Source organism: Lathamus discolor, chromosome 5 (genome assembly GCF_037157495.1).
Source record: "Lathamus discolor isolate bLatDis1 chromosome 5, bLatDis1.hap1, whole genome shotgun sequence".
NCBI classification, from domain to species: domain Eukaryota; kingdom Metazoa; phylum Chordata; class Aves; order Psittaciformes; family Psittacidae; genus Lathamus; species Lathamus discolor.
In genome coordinates, this window is record NC_088888.1 from 2,378,827 (window position 1) to 2,394,477 (window position 15,651).

Below are 15,651 nucleotides of genomic sequence, written 5' to 3' on the forward strand. Positions count from 1 at the left end.
TGCATCTGTTCACATGGGGTTTTTTGTACAGAAGGTTTATTTTGTGTACGTAGGTTTTTTACCATGCTTGCTTTGGTGAGAACCTCAGGGGTAAAGTTCCATCACGTATATTCAGTTGATAGCTACCAACAAAAGGAAAACCAGATGGCAGCCCAACACAAGTACCAGATGTAGATTTCTGCTTCTTTTATATGGATTGGGACACCCAGAAACACGAATTTCTGTTGTTTGCAGTACATTACCCATACTTTAAAATTCAGAACTTTTCTCTGATACTTAACAGCATAATTCTATATTCCTGACAGTACATTTGCAAACGTGCCTACTGTGGGTAGTCATATTCCAAACCCGAGGTGGCCAGATAAACTGGAGCTACAAACACATTTCAGTTGTGTCCTGTGTTGCAAGCACTCATTTTCCAACTGGGATAATGGGCTTTATCTTGTGGGAGAATGGGCAAATGTTGCTGGAATGAGGATTGCATAGGAGGAAGAGGATGTTTACGTGTTCCCCTGTATTCTCTAATAGCTTTCAATCAAGAAACTGAAACACGTGACACTCCAACTACTTTCTTTCAAGTCCAGCTTATTGAGGTTTGTTTAATAGCCTGCTAAACTCGGTCATTTCTAGCACAGTTGGAACTTCAGATCTTTTGTTCTGAAAGCCCTTTCTTGAGCTGCTGTGGTTTTCTTGTTTAAACATTTGTGGAAGACAAGTACCTGGCGCTCTCCTGCCATGGAGGTTTTCACGGCATCGAGACATCAACTTTTGCACTGAAAATCATATGCATTATAAACACCTTATAAATCAGTGTTTAATCTTTACTTCCACTGGAACATATGCTAGGGGAGGAACAGTAACACCATTACAAGTAAAGATACTGTATTCCTAATTGCTTTTTAACATTCTCCAGCCTGCAATTTTGAGGGCTTGCTTTCTGCCTAACTTCTGGACTTTGGGCACAAGAAAGTAATTGCTGTGGAGTAAATCAGTATCAGCTAGTTCCCAGTGACTCCTGATACATAAGACATTTTATAGCTTTTTCACAGCATTCAGGAAAACAACTTTGCTAACATTTAGGTATACGCGAGCGATTTCTGGCCCTAACGAGAACAGGAATATTCAGAACAGCCTAAACTTTCAGTTAGAGGGTAGACTGCAAAAGGACAGCAGCAGTTTTAAGCTTGTGCTGTAAACCTTGACATCAGTGTTCTGACTTTAGCTAATAAATTGTCCATGAAATAGAGATCCAAGGCTGCCTAAGTGGACTCCTGCAATGGACGTTTCTCATGGTGTAACTTTCTCTTGCTGGATAACTATGTCCTTGGCCCTGTTTCTCATAGAAATGGGAGTAAATCAGAAGTAATGGTTGTGAAGCCTATGAAAAAGTAAAAAAGCCAGGAGACAAGTATCAAAGCGTTGCCTTGATGCTGTCAATTTGGTTTGCCTTTTCCTTTATCTTGTTTAGGAAGCTACTTCTGGAGAGAAATGTCCCCAAAGATGGAATTATGTTGAGAGTACCTCATCAAAATCAACCTGGTTTTATTTCACCACGATCAGTGCAGCTGCAGCAAAAGCCTCCTCTCCTTAAGGGGAGGTAGCTTTCACCCACGTGCTCCTTCCACTGCCAGGCTTAGCCTCTTTGTCTCTACAGTCCCCTGATGCCCAGTTATTCCTTCTGTGCGGGATCCCTGTGCAGGAAGCAGATGACAGTCCGTGTGCTGAACCATCAGGCGGATAGAGGAGACGATGCCCTATGGGCACTGTGGCAGTGAAACCCAAGGTGTGCTGCCGATTCCAGGACAGGCTGAATTTGAACCTTTCGCTGGGGGTATTAGGTGGCAGCAGCTCTATGGAGCCAAGGCTGTAACAGTAGGAAAAGGAAGAATGAGAGGAGAACAAAGCCTGTTTTCCTCTGTCTTTAAGGAGTAAATGTAATCTCCGGATGCACTTTGAAGTCATCCAGAATTAAATGGGAAAAAATGTTAAATGAAATGAGCTGCAGATCAACGTTTACACCTTCTTCCACAAGAACAAGCGCTGTTTAGGACACTAACGCTACATCTAGATGACCCAGAACAGTGTCATGGTCGTTCCCTGGCCCCAAGACCGACCCACAACCTGTGCCAGGGATTGCTGTCCCTGATCAGCAGCATGGATGGCTGGGTCCCAGTGACCATGAACGGGCACTGCTGGAAATACTTTCACAGACGTTGACTCAGGTGTGTTTCCAGCATAGTTCTACCAATGCGTACACAGACACACATCCCTGAAGTGAAAGCCAGCTATTCTGCTGCTTTGAGGTTTGTTTCAGTTCCCACTACGCCTCTTCCTCATGAAGTCCTGTTTTAAAATAGGCTTCATTGCTACAGCATTTAGCAATTGAACTGTGAAGATCAGGCTTTTTCTTGGTATGAATGAAAGAGGCAAAAAGAGCCTGAATCATAGAATCAACTGGATTGGAAAAGACCTTTAAGTCATCAAGTCCAATGCCAAGGCCACCTCTCACCCATGGCACTGAGTCCAAACTGATCTCCCTTCATGGCTGCCCTTCATGGCCAGCTCTCACATCCCATTGCCCTGCTCTACCCTCAGGATCTCCTCTCACGGCCGCCCTTTTTCCTCTGAATCTGACACAAGTAACTTGATTTTTAAAGGCAGGTTTCCAACACACGCTTGTGATCTTCAAATTCAGGATTCACTTCCAACAGTTGCGAAAACTCCACGGTGCCCACACTCATCACTACTGTTGCTCAGGGAAAGCAAACATAGCCAGATTAGTGTTTTGAAGCATGTGTTCATATTATTTCTCATGCTGTAAATAAGATCAGGACCTGTGGCTTACACAGATCACCTGATGTTGAGTAAAATACCCACTCATAATTAGTGAGGGAACTTAAGGCTGGTGCCTAAGCGCATCGACCACACAGACTCAGACCTGATTAGGCTCTGACATACCCGTGAACAATGTGTGGTGTGTTACTTGCTGAACACATGCCAACTGATTTCCCACAGAAGCCAGTAAAACGTTCAGGTTTTGGAAAATCTTCAATATTCCTGTATTTTCCTAACGCTCCTTGGAGAACAGTCTGGCTTTTTAATACCGTACAGCATCTACAGCAATTACCAACTGTGACAGGGGCTGCCAGGCACTGCTCTCCGTGTGCAGACATGTCCCGAGCAGGGTTTGAGGGCAGATTGCTGACTGAAGTGATATCAAACCACCTCCGCACATAAGCCAGGCAGATGTTTTTTTGGGTATGTGTCATATTGCAGAGGTTGAGTGGAAACAAGGAATGTTTAGCCCGTGGCTCTGGAGGCAATGAAGGGCAGGGGTGCATGCAGATGAACTCACAACGCACCCATCCTGGACACCCTCCACTGCAATTCCAGCGTCCGTCTCTTCCCATCCATCTCGTAGCACCTCAGTACATTCCTTCACACTGGCACCATGAAGAGACAAATCACAGGGGAAGGCCAGTGATATTCAATGAACGTGCTGGCAGTGTCTGGGGAGGCTGGTGAAGGACAAGGGACCAAAAGTGGGAGGGTCCCGCACCGCTCAGCCTGGCCTGCCAGCACACACTGGCTGAGACAGCAACCGCAGGGCTATGGTTATGCTGCCCCTGCCTTGGGTATATTGTAGGGATTAGATACATCATTCCCATCTCCGCATGGCTCTCAGTCACCCCCATGGGCAGCCTTTATGGGTTTAAAAGGCTGTAAGGTTTTTATATATATGTAATAATCCCAAGCACAAACACAGGGTGGGCAGAGAATGGATTGAGAGCAGTCCTGAGGGGTGAGGCTCGGGGATGCTAGCTGACGAGAAGCTCAACATGAACTGGTAACGTGCTCACAGCCCAGAAACCGTGCGTGTGCTGGGCTGCACCAACAGAAGCGTGACCAGCAGGTCAGAGGAGGTGATCCTGCCCCTCTGCTCTGCTCTGCTCTGGTGAGAGCCCACCTGCAGTCCTGACCCAGCTCTGGGGCAACAGCACAAGAGGGATGTGGAGCTGCTGGAGCGAGGGCAGAGGAGGCCACGGAGATGCTGCGAGGGCTGGAGCAGCTCTGCTCTGGAGCCAGGCTGAGAGAGCTGGGCTGGGGCAGCCTGGAGAAGAGAAGGCTCCTGAAGGGGGGACCTGAGAGCAGCTCCAGTGCCTAAAGGGGCTGCAGGAAACCTGGAGGGGGGCTTGGGACAAGGGCCTGTAGGGCCAGGCCAAGGGGAATGGCTTGAACCTGCCCGAGGGGAGACTGAGCTGAGCTCTTAGGCAGAAGCTCTTCCCTGTGAGGGTGCTGAGGCGCTGGCACAGGGTGCCCAGAGAAGCTGTGGCTGCCCCATCCCTGGCAGTGTTCAAGGCCAGGTTGGACACAGGGGCTTGGAGCAAGCTGCTCCAGTGGAAGGGGTCCCTGCCCGTGGCAGGGGTTGGGTTGGAGCTGGATGAGCTTTAAGGTCCTTTTCAACCCAAACCATTCTGCGATTCTATGCTATAGAATAAACAAATAAACAATTACACACACACATATACCGAGGCTCTGTGTGTACATATACATAGGCATCATATACACATACACACACATGCACATAGATACTGGGCGCACACGCACCACAACAGCTCCCCAGCATCCAGGGCCGCCCAGACCACTCCCGCCTCCCCGGTGCCGCCTCCCGCTCCTCCCGCCGGGCGGGGCGGGGCTGTAGCGGCGGCCGTGGTCTCGGAGCCGGAACCGGGTGACCTTGTTCGGCGGCGCGGGGCTGCGGAGACAGCCGCGATGGTGGAGGGCGGCTGCGGCGGCGAGGAAGAGGCGGAGGGGGACAGCGGGGAGATGCCGGCGCCCAGCGCCGCGCCCCCCCTGCAGCGCTGCAACGGCTTCCTACCTGGCAAGAAGGCGGAGGACGGCGGGCGGGGGGGCGGCGGGGAGCGGGAGGAGGCTGAGGCCATGCTGTCGGCGGCGGGCGGCCGGGTGGAGACGCGGCTGTCGCTGCGGCGGCTGGCTGTGCTGGCCGTCTTCAGCAGCTACTCGCTGGTGAACGCCTTCCAGTGGATCCAGTACAGCATCCTTAGCAACGTCTTCGCGGTCTTCTACGGCGTCTCCTTCACGCAGATAGACTGGCTCTCCATGGTCTACATGGTGGTCTACGTGCCGCTGATCCTGCCCGCTACCTGGCTGCTGGACACCCGCGGCCTGCGCCTCACGGCACTGCTGGGTGCCGGCCTCAACGGGCTGGGCGCCTGGCTCAAGTGCGGCAGCCTGGCCCCCGGCCGGTACCCGCTGACCCTGGCAGCCCAGGCTGTGTGCGCCGTCGCACAGGTCTTCATCCTGGGGCTGCCCTCGCGCATCGCATCCGTGTGGTTCGGCCCCACCGAGGTCTCCACCGCCTGCGCCGTGGCTGTGCTGGGCAACCAGGTGGGGGGCAAGGGAGGCTTCCTCCGGGGCTTGGTGTGGTGTTGGGTTACAAATAGGTCGTTAAAGTGGGAGAAAGCATTCTTCAAGAGGTGGTGATGGAGAGAGGAGAAGTGATGGAGCACGGGCAATGGAGGTGATGATGCCTCCCAGCAGAATGCTGGCTGTGTGGCAGTGTGTAGCAGCTTGCATACTTCTGTCGGCTGCCTGGAGTACATCAGTTGAGACCCTTTGCAGAAGTCGTCCTGCTCTGTTTTCTCTTCCTCTTGCATTCAGGATCTTGCCGCTTGCATTTGACATCATTCAGCTGATTGAATACACCCGTGGCTGGCAGGGGATTAAGTATGTGACCCTTGATGGAGAGCCCCAATGCCAGCATACTTTAGTTCTTGCTTTTTAAAATATGGCCTGGACTCACTAAGTGCTGGTGGTCGATGCCATGGTGGCTCATGAAGTTTTCTGTAGCACTGTGAGTTCACATCAGTGTGGGGAGCTGACAGTGGAGTCACAGGTTTACTCAAGCTCTCAGGTCCTGGCCAGATTCAGAGAGCTGGAACAGGTGTATCTGAAAGCATGGGTGAAGAGATGGTACCTCCCCATAGCCTTGTTCTCTCCCCTGGCACTGTCCCTCTTGTTTTGTGGCAACAAAACATAAAGATTCCCATCGGCATGACCAGTGTGGGATGAGGTCGTAGGTGCAGTTTAAGGTAGCAAGGGGTTTGGTTTTTATCATGTGAGTAATTTTATGTTTGTGCACTTTGGATTATTACAGTGGTAATACTGGTGTTGCATATTTACAGTTAGGGTTGCTCATTAGTTCATGCTTTGCTGTTCACAATTTTCCCAATGCTGTCCCAAAACATTTTGGTTTTGCATTGAAGTCTTCCAGTGGACAAGTCAACTGCCCCATTCGGAGTGAATACTTTGGGGGTTGTTAGTTGTTTTAGCAGTTGAGCAGACATTTTGTATCTGTGCCTTGGAATCGGGTTTAGCAGCTAAATTTCTGGTCTTTCTGACATGCACCAGTTCTCCCAGTAGCAGGAGTTACTGGAATTTCAGTTCTGCAGTACAGTGCTAGGGATCCAGCTCTGAGTGATGCTTCACTCAGATGCAGGGATTGAAGTGATGCAGGACAGCAGCAGGAGTGCAGATAGGAAGCATGAGAAAGCTGCGCAAGGAAAATGGGAGCAGAGGTATGAACAAAAGAAACCTGTGTTATTTCTGGAGCGTATTCCCTTCTAAAAGGATGGATTTTAGTGTGCCAACATGCTTGATGGCCCTCTGCTAGGGAAGCACCTGTGGAATGCACTGGCAAAATGTGTTTCACCTTCCTCTGGCAGTCCTGTGCAAAGGAGAAAGGCTTATTCTGCAGCTATGGCATACCCTGTTAGCTCAGAGCTCTGTGCTACATAGGTCTTAAGATCCCAGTCCTGCTTGTGATCCATAACGACTGATACGGTGTCAAACAAGAGAATTTCTGTCCTCAATTTTTGCTTTATTAAAAAGCCCTCTCAAGCTACATTGTAAGAGTAGTGGAATGACCAGTTAGGCAGTGGGAAGTTAGAAGTGATGTTGTCTGTATACCCCAGTGCAGTTCACTTCTGCCTATGCAATACGATACAGTCTCACTGTGCATGTTTCACTGCCCAAGGTGAACTGTGTAACAGTTGCTATAACCAACTGGTCATGGGATTTCTTTGCATAACCTCAGAGCTAGAGCGAACAGGGCTGGGACCAGAAAGGAAGGACATAGCAGTTGTCAAAAACCACATCGCTCCTGTTACCTCTTGAGATGCTGATCACTTGCAGTTGAAACACGAATGACTGGGAATGCAGCAGATGTACCTGTCAAGGGTTGTTGGGAATGCTGGATTTCCACAAGTATTTAGCATCTTAAACTGGGCACATCACACTCGATGGAACTCTTGATCCTTCTGGTCTTAACCTCTCCAGGTGTAAAAGGACAGAAAATGGTATAATTTTACTTTCTTCGAATATTGTGGGTATTATATTGGCTCTTTACAGTCTTTGGTGCTCTTTTTATTTTTTTTACCTGAAATAAATTAAGGTTTGGGGTGGTTGTTTCTTAGTTTAAAAAATAAAATAAACCCCCCCAACCGTTCTAACACTTTAAAATTCAGTTTAGTTTTGGAGGAGCAGCAGGCATAAATTGGAGAATAGTCCAAGACTGTTGTTCCTTCATGCTTTAAAATGTTTTATATATACACACGAAATCTCAGTCCTTGTTTTTTGTCTCTCCTTCATACAAAATCAGTTGCTGCTTTGGAATTGAGTCCAGATACAAACCCACTACTACTTTATTTTGTGATTTTTCTTCATTTCCTTGGCAATAATTGCAGATGGAGGTTTTAGGTTTGTGGTCCTTATTCAGGATGTTCTTTTTCTCTTGCTCTTCTCTGCCCTGTCAGCTCTGCAGTAAATCTGGTGTGCCAGTCTTTGTTACTGTGGTGGCAGAATCTGGACATCAAGTGGAGTATTTTGATCAAGGATCTACAAGAGTAGCTTCTGTCATCTCCAGGACTTCAGTTGCAGAATGATCAATATAGATTTATGTGCATGCACTGTGTTTTCCTGGGAAAGATTCTTCTGCAGAAAGGCTTGCTTAATGCTTAGCTCTTAAATGTGCTGTATGCTAGGTGTAGTTTTGCAGTTTCATTTAGAAATGAAAAGGTTAAAACCTGAGTTATGAAAGACCTGGTTGTGAAATGTCACTGAAAGCAAATGGCTCAGAAAGCATGATGCTAAAGGAACACTTTTCCTTCATAGTTTCATTAATTCTTATTATGATATAAATTCTGAATTCTACCTGGTAAGGCTTTCTATTTCTGTAAGTTTTTATGTTCACAGTGAAATGAGTTTTGGTTTTCTTTTCTTGCTTTACAGCTTGGCACTGCAATAGGCTTCTTGTTGCCACCTGTTTTGGTTCCAAATACCCCGAATGATATTGATCTAATGGCACATAACATCAGCATCATGTTCTATGGAACAGCGATAGTATCCACACTTTTGTTCTTCTTAACAGGCGTTGGTGAGTGTTCCTTTATAATTTAAATGGTGACCACAGGGAGTGTTTACAACATCATGCTTTAAGCATCTGCCTATGCTTAAAACAGCTGCAATTTGTTTTTTCTCCAGTTTACTTTTGTTTGCTTACCTGATGCTCCAGGTTTAAATGACAACCAGCTTACTGTTACAGTATGTCTGCTTCACATGGGGTGACCTCTCAGAGTATTTAGTTCACTTATTCTTTTTGCTATAAGGCCATTATAATATAATGTGAATTTTCTCTGTTAATCTTGCAATTCAGATACAGAGGTCTAGACACATTGTAGATGAAGTTTGTCTTTGACCTTATGTGGGGAGCAATCAGATGTGACCAAATCATTCATTATCACATCCTTTGAGGCTGTGACTTGGTTCTTCCATGAGAAAATCTAGAATATTTGTTTCATGGGAGTGTGCATCAGACTGAGACACTTCAGAAAGAAAAAGCATAAAGAGGAATCAAAATCGTTCCTTCTTCTCTTCCCCAGTGTTTGAAGAAAAGCCCAAGTACCCTCCTAGTCACTCTCAAGCAGTCCTGCAGACTGTGCCTCCCGAGGATTACTCCTACAAGCAGTCAATTATTAACTTGTTCAGAAATATTCCATTTGTACTTCTGCTGATCAGTTACGGTAAGTGGTGCTGTCTGGCTGTAGTCTGGCAGAGCAGTCCAGATGTGTGTGGAAAGTACAATAGGTTTTAGTTGTGGTGGTTTTTAGGGGGGAGGAAGTGACAACCTTTTACTTACTCAGCAGCCAATGCTGGAAAATCCATCAGGATTCAAAATACCATTCGTAGGTCTGGTGAGGCGGTTTTGCCTAACCTGTAAAAGGTTTTGCCTCTGATGTGAGTCTTAAATACCTGAAGGTACTCTTTAGGATATCAGATTTGCATGGCTACACCTGAAACGACTGAAACTTTTCCTTTGGTACTGCAGGTATTATGACCGGAGCATTTTATTCTGTCTCCACGCTCTTAAACCAGATTATAGTAACTCATTATGAGGTAAGGTTCTTGGATTTTCTTTGTATTTCTTTTTCTACTGAACATTTGCAGAGGTGATGTGTGGTGTTGTGTAGGTGCTATGTGTGCTCAGACATTTGATTTCCTTTGTACCCCCCTGCAGTTTCTTGCACCATGCAGCTATGGGAGTCGTAGGAGTATGTGTTTGTGCTTATGACTACCAAGAGCTCTGAACTTGACTCTGAGTGGAAGCAAGTTATTAATGAGCACCATATAAATATTTGTTGAAAGGGAGAAGAAGTGAACGCTGGGAGAATTGGCTTGACACTGGTGGTGGCAGGAATGGTGGGTTCGATTATTTGTGGTTTGTGGCTGGATTACACTAAAACATACAAGTAAGTGTGGGTAGGCATGTGTGGGGTTAGGGGTAGGAGAGTGGTGCGATTGCCTTGGAAAAACACTGCAACCTGAGGGCTGAACTGAACCAACAATAAAATGCAGTTCCTCTCTGATCTTTAGCAGCCTTGATGGAGACTAGTTTCTTGAGGCAAAAGCTTGACGTTGGTTCTTGGCCAAGAGAAATGAGAGAGGAGTATGCAAAGATGTGAAGGGGTTTTCCTTGTACTCCTGTCTCTTCAGGAGCATAAGGCTAACAAGGAAGGCATTGTATGTCTTACATAAAGTGGCCAGGTGGCCCAGTGGGCTCCTTCTCCTAGGAAAGCATAAAAACTCAAAACCTACTCTGCGTTGGTTTGTAAAATGGATGGCTGATGGTGGTCCAATTAGCAAGCGTAATATTTGCTTTAAATTCAGGGAATGACCATGGAGCAGAACTCTTTTCTGGGGTAGGAGGTCCTGGGTCCATCACCCATGGTGTGGTGCCCCACAAGAGTAAGCAGTGCCCTGGAGCACTGCTTGCAGTGGAGTAGCTCTCTCCCCTGTGACTCTTAGTATGTTATGTGCAGGAGCTCTAGAAACCTAATGGATGTTAATGCTGCAGATTGGCTGTGTTTCTGCTTGTATTTTGGCTTATAAATGATATGTGCTTTAATATTTTGGATGACATTCCTTATTCCAGAGTCAATATAAATGGAACATTGTAATGAGATCTGTTTGACTTGTCTCTTAGGCTGACTTTTATTGCTAATAGTGTTCGATTTGGCTGCTCGTATATTGATGTATTGTGTAATGGGCAGTGCTGCAGAATGGCCAAGAGGTACAACATAAGAGAGAACTAAGACAGTCTTAAGGTAATAGTATCTGCTGTGATTGTCCACTCTTTAAGAGTCCGAGTAAGTGTCTTTAGTCTTGAGTAAGCAGACATATAACCAGGGCAGTAAAGAGGGGTATGTTCTCGTTGCATATGTTCGACTCAGAATGGCATGAAGCAAATTTTATAGCTGTAGAATGCCAGTTGTTAGAGAATAAGTAATGTTTCTGTTACCTTTCCTTGCTTCAGCAATGTGTTATGACCTTACGCTAACAGTGTTAATTTTTGTTAATTGTTTTCTATTTTGGTTGGGTTACAGACAAACTACTTTGATCGTTTACATTCTCTCTTTCATTGGAATGCTGGTATTTACCTTCACCCTGGACCTCGGATACCTTACAATAGTGTTCGTGACTGGAGGAGTACTTGGGTGAGCATTTAGAGGGCTAGAAGACTTCCTGCAGTTCTCTTCAGAAACAGTATCTGTTTTAACTGAACGATTCTATTGTATATTCTGTTGCCATCCTCTCAACTATGCCTATAGCACACAGTACAGATAGCATTTACTAGGGTTTCACATACAATTATATCAAAATAAACCTGAAGCAACTCACTTCTTAGTGAATTTCTTTTAACATTTTACGGACCTAACAGTCTGTATGGGGTCAGTTTGCTTGGGTCCAGTTCAGAAAGCTCTCTGCAGTAAAGCTGTATCTTTCTGTTGACTAGTGTGTAAGTGATTAGAGTTTAAACTCTAGGAAGGCTGGCTTCTGTGTGTGATGATTTGGACCAAAATTTTGGTAGCCCAAGCAACATGCTGCGTGCTTTGGTCACTCAGAAGAGCACCTCTCATAATCTAAAAGCCCCAGAGGGTGCTGAGGGAAGAGTGCTGAATCCAGGCACAACAGTCAAGGTAGAGCCAGAAACGTCTTGAGATTTTCACTTTAAAAACCAGTCAGACTTTAGAAACCTCAACTGCATTAAGCCCATCACTGGTGAGTCCCCTCAGCTTCTTCCTCAGCAGGTTCTAGCAGACATTCTAGTGTCCAGCTTCACCTCTCACTGATGGTCCCTTTTTGTCCTCCAGCATGGATGTTTGGCTGATAAAATGATGTTTGTGGATGACTGCTGTTTGAAATCAATTGGCTTCAACTATGGAGTGGCTTGCGGATGGGTCAGAGAAGGTTGTTTCATATGTGTGGAGAGCAGGTGGTTATGCGGAGCAGGACAAATAGGTTAAAACATCTTTGTCCTAAAAAGAGAGATGTGTGTCTAAAATTGTTGGATGAAATTGAGGGAGTGAAGCTGGTGAAGCAAGTATTGAATCGTGTTAGGTCTTGAAAACGGACAGTTTGGGATAACAGCTAATTCATAATACCATGTGTTTATGTCTGACTTCCTTAGCTGTAGTAATAGATGAAGGCCATCCTCTTGCTCTCCTCTTCAATAGGTTCTTCATGACTGGCTATCTCCCACTTGGGTTTGAATTTGCTGTGGAAATTACATACCCAGAGTCTGAAGGCACTTCCTCAGGTCTCCTTAATGCATCAGCACAGGTTGTATCGTTTTATTTCTTCAAGTAAAATAGTATTCAGGAAGGCCATTCTGCTTGAGTCTAAGAGGGCTTTCTTAGACTTGGCTTCTAAGTCTCTTTTGTGTTGCTGTAGTCAATTTGGTTTCTATAAGATAGAACCTAAAACTTTGCAAGGTAAAGCGATGGCTCTTGTCTGTGTGATCCTGATGAAGCGACTTCTTTGTTCGTAGATATTTGGAATTGTCTTCACCCTTTTTCAAGGAAAACTCACAACAGACTACAGTCCTCGTGCAGGAAACCTCTTTCTTTGTGCTTGGATCTTCGTGGGCATTATCTTAACAGGTAATTAACCAGAAATGTAAGTAATTATTTCTCTTTAATGTAAAAATGTGGAGGCTTTTCTGCCATAGTGAATCGCTGGGTAGTTTTTAGATGTCTTGGACATCTAGGGTTTCAGTACGTGGTTTCCTGTCTGGGCTGACAGAAGTTACAACTCCAGGTTTTAGTGGTTGGTATTTCTTTCCGTTTGTTCTGGTTTTCACTTTAAGTATGTGCTGCACACAGACCTTTTGTTTTAAGGGTGACGTTGCTAATGTACGGACAGCCATCTGTCACCCATTTCTGGAGTCATGTCTTGAATCTGAGGCAGATGTCTATCTCTAGGGTAGGTTAATGCATGTAAACAAATACGTACATGGAGACACTTTGCATTTTTCCAAATGCAAGAAACTCCCGATGTATTCCTGAACTGTACCAGTGACTTACACACGTTGGTACTTAGAAATGTGCTGAACATGCTAAAACCTTCCAGCTTTGCTTGAAGTGCTTGTGGTATAAAAGCTTTTATTGTCTTTTTCTGTGTGTGCCTTGTGAGGAGCAAATTCAAATTGTCAGTAAGTTCCAAATGCAGCAGAGGGAATACAGGTATTTTGAGTATGTGCTGAAACCAGCTTTTATGTATTTGCACTGTACAAATGTCTGCCTTGAAATGCATGTCATTGCAAAGTCGTGAACCAGCTTTCTCTTCATTTCCTTGTTACAGCCTTAATAAAATCAGATTTGCGAAGACACAATGTGAATTCAGGGATAATGAATTTGGATGTTAAAGCTGTAAGTGGTGACTCTTCTACCATGATTGTATTGCCATACTTGAATGCTTGGCTTCTGTTGGCATAATAATATTAACAGCAAAAGAGGAATTGCAAAAACTTATACTATGACTGTTTCCATCTGGTTTGGAACAACAGAGCCACATGGGGTGATTCCCTCAGGTATCAGTTTCTCCCCTTAGCTCTGCTGAAAAACCTGGAAGACCTTCTGCTCTGAAGATTTTCCAGGTTTTAGTGCTTGAATCTTGCTTTTACATATTTGCAGGTAGCATTGTAAATTGTGAGGTCTTTTTTGAGTATTGGGTTAGGAGTCTGTGTTATAGACTACACATTTGATTTAAAATGCCTGCAGTCCCTTTAAGTGAAGGCAGTGTCTGATGAACAGAAGTCACTGTGGTTTCTCTACTGGGCTGCATGAAGAGCTGGGTCTTGTTCTGCAGTTTAAATGAAGGGTGAGCACAACACACTTCCTGCTGTTCAGGGGGTCCCAGTCCCATGTTTCAGCAGGTTGTTCAGATGATCACAGTTACTAGGAGGAGTAAGGTTGGCAGTAGAAACTTTTTTCAGTATTGTGGGATTTTTGGTCATTTGGATCTATCATGAAACAGCTTTTTGCAGTCAGACACTGCAGGATCTTCTGTCACGTGTAGGTGTCTTGTATATATTGCAGCTTTTGATCGTCTTCGATCATGTGCACACTGTTAGTGTCTGCATAAGGTTCAGAAACTTCCAAGCTGATGTCCTATGAGCTAACTTGAACCTGAAACCTGTGCAGCTGTATGTGCAGTGTGGCATCCTGTGGCTTTACCAGCCTGGGTAGGGGGCTGTCTTGGGGTTGTACATGCTGACTGTAGGCAGTGGTCCATGGCTTGTCTGGTTTCTATTATCACCTGGTGAATTAGCCTAGACTGGCCCACAGCTTCATTTGTATTAGCCAGGATATAACAAAAGCCTGGAGTCCTTACTCTGAGATCACCATAAATTATTGAGAGCTGCCTATGTTGTTAAAGTACAATAGCATTTGGATACCAAACCTTGATTATCAAGATTCTACTGAGTTTAAATGTAATGGAGAAAACCCCTGAAAGTTTATCTCCATGTGATAAATATCTATATGTATTGAATGTACAGTTTAGAGTTATACTACAAAACTCAATTCTATGGGTTTTTTTTTGGGGGGGGGGGGGGGGGGGCTGGTGTTTTGGTTTGGGGTTTTTTTTTCCATTATAGAGAGAAGGTAAAGTGGGACTTTCTCTAAATGCCCCATTTGGTTACTTAACTACATTGTATGTTAGACTCCAATAGTATAGTTACCCAGGAATACTGAGTTTGGGAATAGCTTCTGCTGAATAACAGCTTAATTTCATCTTTGTTCTTTCTTTTTCTGCCTCCTCTCCAGGTACCAGTTGAGAGTCCTGTCGAACCTGAAAATACTGCATTAAAAATTCAGTCAGCTTTATAAAAGCTCAAAGAAGGTGGCCTTAGAGACGCACAAGTTTGGTTGGCTACTGAACAACAGTAATTAGTGTAATCACTGGATTTGTGTGTATGAGTAGTAAAGTGTGTTTGGTGATACCGGTGATTGTTGTGTGATAGAAACTAGGAAGATGCTCAGTTCATTTTGCCCATGATGCAGGCAGTTCACTTTTGTATGGAGTATTTATTTTAGCAGGTTTCAAGTTTTGCGGTTTCATTAGTAGAGAACTGTGTGAACACTCTCCAGGCGTCAGGAGACATGTGCATTCAGGATGCATACTTGGAAAAAACCTGGAATTCTGAAGTATGGTCGTCATGAGCAGAAGTATCTGATCTCTTTCGGTTCAGTCTTTGCTGGTGTGTTTGACAAGGCAGAGCGGGTAGCTCCACAGCTGGCGAATGTTCACAAGTTCCTTTTTTAAATGTATCTGTATTTTTAATAGAAGCCAATGGTTCCTTCTGGGAAACTGTCTATAGCACAATGGTGAAAACGAGGGATGACTGCAAACGTGTGTGTTTCAGACTGACATTGCTTTTGCCTTGAAACTTCTCGATGGGTATCAGAAGGCAGATAAAAGAAAAAAGCTGTCTTACAGATTCATTGTAACATTTCCAGGGAGATTTAGAGAGTCTCCCACTAGATAAATTGAAGAAAAAAACCATTTCTTATTAAATACAAAGGAGGAGAAAGGCCTTTGTCTCTACGGTGGAGTATTTGTAGACAATGGAACACTACCGCACAGGTTGCCTCCACATTTGAGTGCTTTGTCAGTTAAAGTGAGAGGAGTACGTGTTTACAAAGAGCTGGTGCCTTTACTTTATAAAGAAGATCCTTGCCTCATCTTGAGTTTAATCGGTGCTGCTGAAGAAATTCCATGTTGTGTGTTAAA

At 45.0% G+C, this 15,651-nt stretch overlaps 1 protein-coding gene across 1 annotated transcript; it reads left to right on the top strand.

Annotated features, from left to right (window-relative positions):
* Window positions 1-4,716: 4,716 nt before the first annotated feature.
* On the top strand, window positions 4,717-15,651 carry FLVCR1 (FLVCR choline and heme transporter 1). The gene is made up of 10 exons (XM_065679394.1): window positions 4,717-5,409; window positions 8,311-8,455; window positions 8,961-9,101; window positions 9,407-9,474; window positions 9,724-9,827; window positions 10,962-11,072; window positions 12,093-12,198; window positions 12,407-12,518; window positions 13,219-13,286; window positions 14,685-15,651. Exons 1-10 carry the CDS (start codon window positions 4,774-4,776, stop codon window positions 14,745-14,747), a joined length of 1,554 nt encoding a protein of 517 aa, XP_065535466.1. The 5' UTR covers window positions 4,717-4,773; the 3' UTR covers window positions 14,748-15,651.